Source organism: Varroa jacobsoni, unplaced genomic scaffold (assembly GCF_002532875.2).
Source record: "Varroa jacobsoni isolate VJ856 unplaced genomic scaffold, vjacob_1.0 scaffold_103, whole genome shotgun sequence".
Classification (NCBI taxonomy): Eukaryota; Metazoa; Arthropoda; class Arachnida; order Mesostigmata; family Varroidae; genus Varroa; species Varroa jacobsoni.
The window spans coordinates 278,445-292,531 of record NW_019213005.1 but is presented as its reverse complement, the minus strand read 5'-3'; the positions used below and the strand labels follow the sequence as shown (position 1 = coordinate 292,531).

The following is a 14,087-nucleotide window of genomic DNA, read 5'->3' as shown; positions in this document are numbered from 1 at the left end:
GGTTATTAGCAATTCCCCATCCAATATGTGGAATCTTATGCAACCAGGAAGATAGCTTTCTCACGTAGAGATTTCAACGTAAGTATACACCATTCAATTCCACTAACCCCAGCTACAATCCGAGTAGAACACCGCGTATTAGCGCCACGAGCGTGTAGACGCACGCTTACTATGGGTATAGGTGCAAATCGGCATAATGAATAGTAATACATTTCGGCGGAAATTATTAATTGGGTATTACAGACTGGAGAGGCCTGTAGAGCCTATTATAAATATCACACATATGCCAAATGTGTTATTTACTCTCAAATACATGGGAAGCAGGCAGCAAAACCGGTCTCTGAGCATTGATCTGCAACTGCTCCAATTGAGACAGACGAAGGTTTTTTAAGGTGAGCTCTTCTGACATTATTTAATTTTACTCAAATTTTGCACCTTTGTCATAGCAGATATGCCATTTAGTCTGCATAGATGAGCCTACGTTCTATAGCGCGTCTCACTTCCCGAGCCCTTTTAACGGCGTTAACTGGTTAATGTGATTTGAAGCTTGCGTTGCTCAAATAAGACATTGCGAAATGATGAAAAAAGAGTAAAATCGGAGTCCATCTACATCAATGGCACAAAATCACACAATAATTTACGTAACAGGAGGTTACAACAGTCTAGGGTAATACTATCAGTCACTGATATATAAATATAAACCTAATGTCCTCCTTAAATTATAAAGATTCTATTCCTGGTTGCGCAATTAACGCGTACAGTTGGCGTTAATCATGTTCGTATTCCATCTGCTTATATATAGAATATTAACTTAAAAGAGACGTAAACGTTTCTCGTTCGATTGTTTCTCATCTGCCGGGCGCTATGGTTTCGCTACGTCGAAATTCTATCGTAGTAAAGCGCTGGTTTAGGGTCATATAAAAGTCACTCCGTTCATAGATAGTTCCTTACCGCCTCGATAAATATTTCCTCTAAGTTATTCAAATATTTTCCCCTAGTACATGTATTTGATTTCAGTACATAGGTGTGTTATTAAAAAATAGGTTATTGCCGATGCAGTGTGTGACGATTGTCACAAATTACTTATTAGATCAGAAGAAAGACATATTTCTAGCGGAATCCTTGTCGTTTTCCCACTCCTTATGTCATTGCTTGACTAGAACGTGCTGAAATTGTAAGCTAAGTAAATAAGCAATACAGTTTAGTCATGATCCCTTTGTCATTAGTAAATAATTTTTCGGCTTTTCAAAATCTCACTGTCGAGGCAGATCAACGTGATTACGCGCAAACCAATTAGTTTGGGCACTTAAAAATATTCGTCACTTTTTACACCTATGAGCACAAACATAAGGATCAGTAATTATCATCCAACAGCCATACGTCTAATCCCCTCAAGAGGCGGTCGAATTTACGCACGACCGCCAAATTTTCAATCGAATATATATATGTATATTAAATAGACCAAAATCGATGCCGTAACGCAAAGCGCTACATTCTTGCTTTGATAGGACAAAAAGTACTTTGAGCGCAAAAAGTCTGTAAGAAGGCACTCAGCTATACCCGGGTTGGCCACTAGATTCGAACTATAAGTTTGTCGCGTGTGGTTGTCATCGGGTCTGTAAACATGACGACCTGCTCAATAGTGACATCATAACGTCAAGACCTTTTAGCGCTAATTCGATTTTTGCTGATTGTTTCTGTGATGACATCTTCTGACTGGCCGAACTTACGTGACGTGTGTCGACGAGAGACTGCGGATAAGCACATACGGCCGTTTCGCGAAGAGCTGTTTCAATCAGATTCGAGGACAAACAAAGGTCGATGACGGGAACTCGAGCGTCTGTTGACGGATGCCTATAGCAGTGCCTGTAAAGTGGCGAAATAAATTCTAACTTTTTACCAATAAAAATGAACACTGAAAGCGAATTAAGCTGTAATTTTAGTTTATCACAAATGTCATCCCCTGGAATCCCCTAGCAGTTGACACATCCTGTTAAGGCCGTGACACATTATAGAACAAGTCTTCTAAATAGTTTCTAAGGTAAATAATCAGATTCTTGAAGTTGCTATAGGTGAATTACACGCTATTCAGCTTTAAAGCCATTGTTATTGGCTTCTTTATGGTAAGTAGTCTTGTTTATCTAATAATAAATTATTCCTTATAATCGTCAATTGTTCTACCTTATAAAGGAAGTACAATTCAAATTATCAAGTTAAAAACTCCTATTATGCATACAAATGATTCGGGTTTTACTTCTTGTACTGCTTTAAGTGCCGGTGCTAAACGCTACAATCGCATAAACGTCGTTTCAGTTGAAACAAAAACGCTAAGATGTGTAACGTGTCTCCCTGATTAATCTGCAATAGTAAATCATCAACCTCGATCATCTCGAGATCCTTCCCGGCTGGCTTTGCTAATCGATATAAACAAGGAGTAATAAAAATGACCGACCCTACAACGAAAACTACCTAAAAGTCGACTCTTATCAATCTCTGTCCTCTCGTACTAAACATGGCTTAGTTCACATACTTCTTGATTGGTCAATGAACGCATACACATCTCAGAACGACTTGCCAATTTAAGCGACTAGCACGGCTATTAGTTATTCCCTGTGATATACAATAAACTCTCCCGAAAATCAGGACCGCGTTCAGTAACCTATTCGCAGGGTCATTCCTTATTGAACCGCTTGTTCTAATTGCTCCAAACTTGCTTATTAGAATATTTCAAACTCAATAAACTCCTTTGAAACGTAATGAGCGTTATGTTAATAGGACAAAAGCAATATATCTATCTTACAGGTCGATAAACTTCTACCGGTGCATAGCACCTTCAAGTAGAGCTTAAAGGACTCGTCGTTTGAAGGAAGTCGCTCTGACTGTATACTATTCGATTTAAGATGATGCGAAGGGAATACTATTGAAGTTAATAATTAAGTCGCTAAGCATTTAAATATTTGAATTTTTTTTTTATTTACAGTACGGTATACGCAGTGTCATTCAATAAACTTTCTTTGATCAGCGATAGTGCCTGGCAAAAAAAGCGCCATCTCTTCACCTGCGACCTACATGTAAAGGGTTTAACATAGTCATTCCTTGTCTCAATAACATTGAAGACATTAGAAAGCATAACTCCTTTTAAACCACCCATACTGCGCTTAGCGTGTACACGTTGCATCGCCGAACACATGGCTATATCTATAACTTTCTGTGATTTCATGTTTGTTCTATGTTGCGTGACACACAGGTCCGCAACGGCATTTTTTACATAAGATCTTCGCCAGTGATGCCAGGCCTAATCGTTCGCTGCTTTGTGAAGCGATTTGACTTGTTTAAAGTTAATAAAGGTCGCAGATATTGTTTGATAAGTGACGTTTTTTGGTTAAGTTGCAAACCGGAAGTATGAAATTTATACGGGATTTCAACGACATTATAGCCACTGGCTCGAAGCAGACGCACCCGATGAGCTGGGCCCCCAGAAAGATACTGATCGTTGTAATAACTTGTGAGCCCGTGACACACTAAAATGATCTTGTCTCCCACCTGCAAGCAGAAAAAGTTCGTCTTTGTTTTTGAAGATAATAATGAAAAAAAAAACAATTGGGTAAATTATAATTGACACAAATTAGGCATTTTCGATTCGACAGCTGAGCACATGTTGCTGCGATGAACTGTTACATTCTCGCAGATGTTATTAGCGAACGACTAAGGTGTATACAGAAGAAAAGATTAATAATGTAAGCTAAGTCTACTGCTAATGCTTCTAATAATAAGGAATGTAAAAGGCTTGAATTTCATTAAATTCCATATGCTTACCTTGACGTCCTGTTCAACGTACATTGGCATAAAGCATCCTATTTTAGCTTCATGTTCAAGTTGTTCGGTAACTATAGCATAAATTTCCTTGGCTAGACGTTCCTGTAACCTCGAAGTCACTCTCAGATGGTCCTGCTTTGTTTTCATGCGATATTTGTCTATCAACGTAGGTTCCACGTTTACCTCGTTGGACCAAAAAAGAACCGAAATAGAGAACCAGAAAAGCGTAATCGCAGCGGAACAGAAATACTTAATTTGTGCGCATTATGATTAATTAAAAGATCTAGCACTTTGATCCCAATACAACAACTTTGTTATTACATTACTAGTCGAAACTGTTTATTGCTAAATATATGTTTATAGATGTTTAAATTAAACTCGCACTTATACTTTAACTTTTTAAGTGTTGGATAAAGATTTCAAAAAACATCGTTCTTGAATGATGAGGTATTTAGAAGTAGATACGATGCACAAGAAATAGAAAATTATCTATGTATCTTGTAGGGCGATCAAGGTATCCCAAGCAGTTCTGATTACAGCTACTGATGAAGTTTGTGAACAGATTCAGAGATATGCGATATTTCTGTGATCATCGGCGATCATATTTAGACCTCGTTCAAAACGGCTATTTACTAAATTAGCTGTACATACCAACTTATGTATTGACGGGGCTTCAATTCGATAAGAATCCCATATGACTGCCAGGCAATAATCTAGTCCGCGAAGATCTTCTGAACGCAACTGAAAAGTGAACGTGAAGATACTCTAGTAGGTAGAGCAAATTCTATTTATTTCTATCGTGCATCGAATTAGCCAAGACGTCATAGCAAAATTGTGCAAACAGGAAGTCCATCAAGCTATACACGTGTTAAGGGACAACATATTCAATAGCCTTTTTTCAAATATGAATGCAACTGCCCAAATAAAAAGCTCAAATTCAGAAAAACACATAAGAAACGCGCTTTGATAAATGAGATTTTAACAAGAGTTGTTTACTTGTTTATGAAAGATATAAGAAGCTGCTCTTTGTGTGTGTTTTCTTATTCGATGCATTGTACCATGCCTACATGTAGCATAATATAGGTCAGTTTATATTCTAACCTTGTGTGGATCGAAAGAATTCATGTAGAGTCTCTTATCGTAAAACCCCATCATAGTCAGTGACCACGTGCATAGCACGAGGAAATAATATCGCCGGTAGTCGTCGATTGGATTCAAGACGCGTTCAATTAACCTGTTGGTACCAAAAATAGCCATACACTAGGCATATACAATATGAATTCAGTCTATGTGATTCAGCGTTCAAGTTCTACAGTGTAACAGATAACTTTCAGTTTATTTATGTCAAGCCATTATCAACAAGGTTAACTGTCAAAATCGAGTTCAAGTAAAAGTAACAGCAAATCGAAGAATTTCTAATGATTATATATGTCGACATTAGTAGCTTAGCATGGAGTTTAATTATCGCCTTTCGTTACGTGTCTCCAGCACAAACTTTAAGGGACCATAAAAACAAACGTATTCGCATGTTACTCTAGTTAGGTTATCTGTGGATAACAAGTGCAGTCAAGGAGAACACAAAAGTTCAACCGACAAGCCAAGATGTAAAACGCGGGGGCATCGGTGCAATATATATATACATATATATAGATATATACAGGTATCCAAAAATTGCATACATTAGTATTAACTAGATTATAACTTTCTCGTTTTCGTAATTAATTGGAAACTATTGGATAACATTTCAAGCTTAATTGACTAACTTTGATTTTCAAACGCTATCGAAACTTTGAAAATTTATCAGAAGTACAAAGACAATATCGTTTAAATAAAGAATGTTTCAGAAAAATTAACCTATGCGACTCAATTAACTGGATGAAATTCGAATGGTTCGAAATGGGTGAAACTATTGGGTCCATGTTTTGGAAGCACTAACTAGAAAAACAGGTACTGAAAAATTACAATGTATCTTCACAAAAAATTCTCAGAAGAATCAAATAGTGATCTTAGAAATTTCAAATCAAGTGTCTATTGCACCTTAGGTTGTTGAAAATGGAAAAGTTATGCTTCAACGATGGTACATGTTATTGTATATAAAGATAATCCAAAATTTTGCGAATAGTACTTGGAAAGTCTGAACAGAATCCACAGATTTAGGAATACATTGTTTGGTATATTAAAAATAAATGTCGACTACTGATTGACATAACTATGGTTACTAGCTAACTGTAAATCTACATGTTAAGTGTATGTAAATCACATGGACGCAGAACACCATACGAACTGGCCAAAAATTTCAGGGTGTTGCGAAACTTCAAGCAAATTACTAATAGGATTATTTCTTTTTTACAGTACAGTCACAGGGTCAATTACTTGGTTCTACTCAAGTAAATATTTTACCATACATTCGGGAGATAAATTTTTTTTATTCCAACAGAACAGCTGCACACTATCATCATAATGTAAGAGCATGTTTTGGTGAGAATCTTCCAAACTGATGGGAACACGCCGCTCTTTTCCTAGATCTTACGCTAATAGACATTTGAAGAGAAAGAAAGACGTACCTTTTTCCTTGATCCGCAGTAATATGTAAATTAAAATAGGCGTAGGTAAATAGCATAGTGCTGATATATTTGGGTCTGCATGTGTCCAGTTCGGCCATGAGGGTTAAGAAAGCATTGTAGACAACCTTTGCATTGCATAGTTTTACCTAAAAACATAACGGAAATACATACAGAGTGGGGCAATCATTCGGACAAATTCTAGTCCGCCGTAACGGGCACGTGTTTGTCCGCTATCTTTGCTGCTAGAAAAAAAGAACAGTTTTTCTAGAACGAATAAACAAACCCGTCGAGACAATTATTATTTCGTTGGTTTTACAATTTGAGCAAAAATTCAGCTAATCCTTCTGTCTTGAACAAACCCTCACAAAAAATTAAACACCGAGATCGACAGTGTAAGTGATTGCCAGCTTTTATGCGGTTCCTGGAAAACCCAGTGAAGACTTTCATGAGGCAAACTAAAGGATCTTCAATAAGGTTCTGCTTTAAAAGGCTTAAAGATTAATCAAAATAGCTCAAAAAACCATTTGAGTACACCTAGGCATTTGATATAGAAATTAGAAAATAAAGGAGAGGAAAATATAAATTGCCGATTGGTCCGTTTAAATAAGTCTCAGCGATTGGCTTTTTTTAAACTTTTTGCGCTTTTTTGAAATTTTCAAACGTTTTTGTCGTTCCAAGTTCTCTATTTTTTAGACTTTAGGCTTGTCATCAGCTTTGAATATAATTTCGTCGTACTTAGCGTATTTGAGCGACATTTTAAGAGTTTATACTTACCAAAATCGCTTCATGTTCGGTTTTTCGCAAATTAAAAAGACTACTTCGAAAATGATTAATTAGTGATTTATGTCTGATCTAAATTTGTATGGCAGCGAATGGTGATTATACTAAATAGATATGATTGACAGAAATAACACTTTTAGCATGTGGAAATTGCGTCGTTAAAATACCCGTAATTTCATTTAAGTATTGTCATTTAAAGTCTAAAGTTTTAAAAATAACATATAAGAAAAAACAAGGATTGAGATGTTCTACCTTATATAATACAAAGGCGTTTAAAAATAATAATATTAAAAGGAAAACCGCGTAGGAGAGTGGCATGGTTGAGCGATTTTTTACCAATAACTTAATAATGAGCTATTTAGCTGGACGTATCTAGAGATACATACAAAAAGGAATATTTCTAACAACGCCTGTAAATCACTATTTGCAAGCGACTATGCATAACATTAGGTTGGAAAGAAGGTTCCCGCACTTTGAAAAAACTTCCTTTTCCCACCACCCCTTACTTGTCATTTACTTCCGATATACAGTTCGAAAATAGTTCGATGCTTTTATTTTAGCCGTAGCGTGTTATTTATTTTAACTGCACTAGCAACGTAAGTGTTGCGAGTGCAATTAAAACTCGAAATTACTCCCCAAATATGAATATTCCGGGCGGAAAAAGGGTGCACTTTCGACACTTTCTGTATTACCGGTTGCGTCGAAGCCAAAACACTATTGAAACAACCTGGAGTATTTGCCTTGTGCAGGGTATTAACAATATGGCTAACAAGATCGTTCAAAAGTGGTTTAAAAAAAAACGGTATCAGGGATCCAGGAGGCTCTGACCGACCGTTTGAGCTCTACGACGACTATCTGGAGGCGCTTCCAAAAAAAAACGGCTGAGAGACAACACGGGGATTAGCCGAGCATATGGGCGTAACCAACGCGACAGTGAATCTTTTGCATTTAGATAGAAACTTGGGCCTTGGATACCTTATTATTTGATTGAATCGAACAAAGCAGAATCAACGCTGCATCTCAACATCTCGCCGGCTATCGAGCGTCTTACAGCCACAACCACCGATTTCTGCGCAGAATTCTTATCGGCGATGACAAGTGGTATCTGTACGTCAACATGAATTAGAGATCGGAATGAGTGAGACAAGCCAAGAACCAGATTTCAACCATGTCCAGGAAAAAGTTATGCCCTACGTTTGTAGGAGGTGCGAAAGCCTAATTCACTGACAGTTGCCTCCTACTAACCGAGCAATTGATTGGCACATTTATTATATCGAGTAACGTAAGATTATTTAAGAAAAAAATCCAACAAAGGTCAGGTCATCCGGTTCCATGACAACGCGAAACCATAAACAAAAATTGGCAAAGCTGTTCCCTAGACTTCAAATGGAAAGTTTTGTTGTGCCCTTTACATCTCTGGATGTTGCGGTAATGGATTTTCGAGTTATCGGGTTAACTGAGCAATCCGTGGCCTTATCTTTGACACGGAACGGGTTAACTGAGCAATCCATGGCCTTATCTTTGACGCGGAACGGGTTAACTGAGCAATCGGTGGCCTTACCTTTGACACGGAACAAGAACTCAAAACATGGTTAAAAACTTCCTTAAGATGAAACTTACTACTCCCTGCCGGACAAAGAACGTCATTAGCAATAGCGGAACATACACAGTATAATAAATTTTGTCGCACGTTTAAAATGTAGTATTCTCTTTTTCGTAAAACACGCGAATATGTCACCGCCCACGGATCGATATAGAAACGATCTCCGAAAATGCAATTGGCACAAAACAATAAGAGTGTAAATAAATATCAGCTGCGTATCTTCGAGTAATATGTATGAACTCTGTACTGCTAAATTCTACGTTAGGATTATCATTGCCGTGGTCCGCTCCTATTACCTGTGTTCCAACGCTGGCTACGCGCACCTGAGATTCAAGAGACCAGCTCTGACTGTCCACGTTAGACAAAATATCCAAGAACCTAAAAAAGAAAATTTCCGACGCTACTACTACATTTTACACTAATTCAATCGTGGTCTACACGAATAATGCCAACGGGATGGCTGCAACCTACTAATAAGCCTACAATATCGTTAACTTTGTTCTGAACCTCCTAAGGATGTTTAATACTGCTATAATGACATCAGGACATCTTTAGCAAATAAAAACTTAAACTGGCTGTTCTCATGTAAGTACAGCGGTAGCGTGCCTGCCTTCTAAACTTAAAGACATATGAGCAATTATTTTAAGGTAACTATGTTTGATACATAGAAACACACATACGATACTTTGTTCGGCGTTATCAACATCGACAAGTCATGAGTGATGCGCTAAAGACTAAACTGCACGTATGATATCACTGCCTTACGCCACTGATAGTACAGCGCTATTTGTGATCGAATGTAATGTAAAAAAAATTGTGCACAAATGCAATAAGCAGATGTCAGCCATTCTTCGGTACGAAAAACTGATTTTCGTCATTCTGGCTCAACATACACACACACGAACTTCATATACTTGTCGAAATATATACAAAATAAATATACTATTCTTTACTTTACTCTAAAGACAACATACCTTTTAACAATACCCACTCTGCCGGTTATTGGCACTTGTCCATAGCCACGAAGCAATTTTGCAAAAGCGGATATATATCTCTCCTCCACGGGCTCGTCGGACCTAATACTATTCTCGACAAGACTCATAAATCTTTCCCACAAACTAACGCTCACGATGTTAACCTTACATTTGTAAAGCGAGTAACTCACAATGGCAGCTTCTGCGATGTCTAATGACGCGAGTATGCTTCATTATGGCAGCAGTCATCATGAATGCCAATGGTATCAAACATTGAGAAAGACGCCGTTGGAAATTCGCCCACCGGAATAAATAACAGAATGAAGTAAATCTGCGAGTTAGTTTAATAGAGGTGTAGATTTGCCCAATGGATGCCCAATCATTAGATCACGTTTATTCACGCTGCTAATTTATACCTTTTCGATTCGTATAAACAACACGTTACAGTAGTAATATCATATATGAATGGTACGTCAATACACATACTGAGACCTTCGTGTAAAACACACTGCATTTCAAAGGGCCGACAAAATAATGCTTCGGGTCTTAGTTAATCTTTTTTTATTGCTAAAATTACAAGCGAAAAAAAGCAATATTGAATAGAACAAAAAATTTAATTTTGCATTTTCATTAAATTTTCATAAAATTAAAATTTAAAAAATAAAGATATTATTTCCTATTACTAAACCGGTTTTAATTATAGAGTACTTCGTTAAGATCAACGTTTGCGAATGGATCAACTGTTTAGTTGTATGCCAAAAAAAATTGCAAATTAAAGGTAATTGTCTAAATTTACGATTCAAATGCAGGGTGTCATTTCAGGATTTTGACAAGGATTTACATTTTCATCAAACGACCACATATGCGTATAATCCCGATTACCATGACACATATCGACAAATCGTCTCTTAGATAATCAAGGAACCCTTGTGCTATCTTGCCCTTTCCAAAATGGTGCCCGACATCTTTCTAGCTTAAACACGTAATAGGGTTATATAAACACAGTAAAAACATTTTTCGAGTAAACTATACGCAGTCGATTTGTCTATCAGGCGCTTACATGATTATTTCGATATGTATTACAGGTTTTTACAAGCAACCCATCTATAGCCAGAAAGTCGAATACACAGAAAAACATATGTGGCCATAGCGGATGAAATAAGAATTCGATCTTATAATTTCAATGAATTAATTTATGACAATTAAGGCTCAAGATTCTATACTCACTCGGACAATATGCTTTCGACGCATTCGACGGTTCGAACAGGTATCTCTCGAATCAAATTAGACAAAAACAAATACTGTACCACCTCTTCGGGACTCCATTCAGCGATATGGTGTGACTACAACGGATACGATTGACAGGTCGACGCTAAAAGGTATACTTGTTTATTTCTTATGAATACAAATAAATATTAGGGCAAGATGAGAACAGGCAATACCAGTGTATGGTGCAAATAATTGAAGTTGGGCTACCAAAGTCGTTTATGCATTCGTGTTCCGCTATCAAGCTAATAAGTACTTCCAGCTGAAGATGCCTTATCTTTTTTAAAGTTCAGGCCATCAATTATGTGTATCATTGAACTAATCTACCAAAAACTATTTAAGCGAAGGAATGGTACCAAAGTTGTTAGACCTCCCAATCTATAAGAACTGGCGAACAATCCGTTTATAAAGTAAGGATGTCTACGATTCTGCAGCTCTTAAAAACTCAATACAATTGGGCACTTGAGATGAACAAATCCGGGGTCATTCATTATTTTAACTAATATATTGTTATTCCTGCTTAGATCAAGTAGGAGCCACATTAAGGTTCAGTCAAGCACAACTAGGCTACAAAAACGCATAGAAAAACTACGTTCAATACCTGTGCGATGAGTATGCTTTTAAAAAGGTTACTTTTGAAGATCCCACATCTGTAATAGAGATCCAACACTACTATTTGGTCGCGGAATGAATTATTCGGCAAAGTCAATTGACAGTATTGATCCACAGCGTTCTAAAGATTGACAAACAATCCAGATAAACACAGCAATAAGAACGTCAGTAAGCATATAAAGTTTTACTCGATTTTGGTCTTATATGTGAGAAAAGTAATATTTCTATCAAATTCATTACTTCCTTAATTTAATCATTTGCCCAGGACAACATGATAATCATTATCATAATTGGTTTCTATGTGAATTTTAGGGTTGTATGAGAGAACACGAAATCGCAATTTTCATTGATGTAATAAATGTAAATACTCGTTACTACAGAATTGCGGCTCTGATTCTAATCCACGTCTGGTAGAAAATGTCTCTCTTTCTGGTTAAAGGCAACGGAGATTAACAAAGGACAGGGGTCCAGCTATTCTGTACTGTAATCGATACGTCTAGTTTTTAGCATCCTTTACCCAACAGGTTTTTAACGTGATTACGCACCCCTAGTTTCATTTGCTGCTCACTCCTTGTGCCCCTAGGCACTTCATATCGTGACATGTGGAGCAACACCTCGTAAATGCAATGCAAATCCAGGTGTGGAATCGTAAGCGCTGCAACAAAAGTACATCGAATCCATGTTTTAGATAATCTTGCAAAACTACTGTGTCAGTATAATCAACTCCGTTGCTAGCGGAAGTAATATAATTACTAATGCTTCATTGACACTTTTGGTCCTGCCGAAGATGTTCGAAGTTATTCCCGTTTTGGTCACTACGTTGCTGCTAGCGCTGAGCTAGCTATTGATTCTTCAAAGTTCAGCAGACATATTATTTGGTGCTGATAGACATCCTTACTTAACTGCGGCTTCCAAATTTTCTAATAACGTTGCTTTTCTGACGTAAACTTTACCTTTAAACTATCGCTCCAGAAAAAAAGTCCAGATCTAGGAGACAGGCAGGATATTTTATGTCGCCTGTTTCTTCAGTGTCATTCCTACCCACCTCTTTGGAAGACTCAATGAAGGTATACTCTTACATTATGGTGATAGCGTGCATCTGTGTTGTGCTATCGGAATTAAAACTTGCCCTCATCAGCAAAGTCTTCTCATTTAAATTATTTACTATTGAAATTTAAATTATTGGCATTAGTGACTGTACTGTCAAAAAGAAACACTCAATTAAATTTTCGTATGTACATTTTTTAGTGTACCTTATAAAAATATACACGTCGACGGAGCCGAACCAGCCAAGTATCTTAACAAAACACTTTTCTCTTGGCCGACCCTTTGTTTGGGGTGCTTCATAACTTCCAGTTTTCAAGTCCCTCTGGACACTACTACAAATGATATTATTAACGAAGTGCGTACACTTGTTTTGTAGCTCGCAATCTCCACATGAGTATGTCGGACTCGGTCTTATCCTCTCGTTGTTGTTGAGTGATTTGATGGGACTTTAACTTACACATCGTAGATTAATGACATTAGAATCGTCTTACAGGTTATCCTATTAATAGCCAATCATTACGCTTTTAGTCAAAAAGGACTTCATGAGCGATAACCTCTAATCTAACCGCGGTAATTGGTGTCCAGTTTTTTTTAAGTAGGCTACCATATGTATAATCAGCTTTAAATTATTGCAGTTTAATTATCGCTTAGTCGTACATGTTTTAGTACTCTTCAGCTTACTGACCGAGATCATCGATGAGTTTTGGATTGAGATCCTCTATCTTCGTGTTCGTTGTGTCGGAGAAAAACTCATAAAGACAGTCGGCCGTATTCATCGCTTTCATAACTGTCTCTTTGTTACTTTTTAGCTTGCCGAAGATGAACTTGTCTCGCTGGGCGAGAATATTGTAGAAGTACTCATTTTCTGTTTTTTTTTTAATTAGCTGGCCCCCCCTTCGTATCACCGACCGAGCCGTCGTCGCTGTAGACAAGTATCGCGAGTAAACGGCTTTCTGGAAAATATTATAGTTTAATCGATATAGGTTCATGGTTAATATATCGTTTACTTGTACGCGAAACGCGTAGTGTAAATGCCTCTGAATGCTTCTTTACAACAGTTATTTATTCCAATCTTCATATTATGTGCCTGAGAGGTTTAAACGTCACTACACACGACATAATTGTCAAAAAACACAGCCTAGAAAAATCTTTGCTAAAGAAAGCAAGCGATATAATAAAATGTCAATAACATCGAACAGTAATCGCGCGTTCTAAATTCGGTCGCAATCACTTCGGTAACTGAAATCAACAATATTACCAGTTCTTATACAGTTAACTACCAAGCGCTTGCCATAGAAGCTTCACTAAGAGTTTCTTCGCAAGTTTAGTTAGTAAGAAGGAATAACTTCGAAAAAAAAAAGTCTAATTGAAATAACTGAGTAAAAAATGTACATATGCTCAGGCTAGTCAAAAGCCGATACAACG

At 37.2% G+C, this 14,087-nt stretch overlaps 1 protein-coding gene across 2 annotated transcripts; it reads right to left on the bottom strand.

The window, feature by feature from the left end:
* Positions 1 to 2,948: 2,948 nt before the first annotated feature.
* Positions 2,949 to 13,929, bottom strand: LOC111265351 (uncharacterized). Of its 2 annotated transcripts, none has more exons than XM_022841951.2 (11): positions 13,348 to 13,929; positions 12,161 to 12,270; positions 11,605 to 11,736; positions 10,965 to 11,080; positions 9,738 to 9,965; positions 9,060 to 9,141; positions 6,381 to 6,526; positions 4,918 to 5,050; positions 4,468 to 4,557; positions 3,817 to 3,999; positions 2,949 to 3,543 (listed from the first exon to the last, which is right to left on the bottom strand). In XM_022841951.2, the coding sequence occupies exons 1-11, from the start codon at positions 13,649 to 13,651 to the stop codon at positions 3,265 to 3,267; spliced, it is 1,803 nt and encodes a 600-aa protein (XP_022697686.1). In that variant the 5' UTR covers positions 13,652 to 13,929; the 3' UTR covers positions 2,949 to 3,264. The 2 variants fall into 2 exon arrangements, with proteins under 2 accessions (XP_022697686.1, XP_022697694.1); XM_022841959.2 differs by having other exon boundaries at positions 10,965 to 11,008.
* Between the last annotated feature and the right edge of the window lie 158 nt (positions 13,930 to 14,087).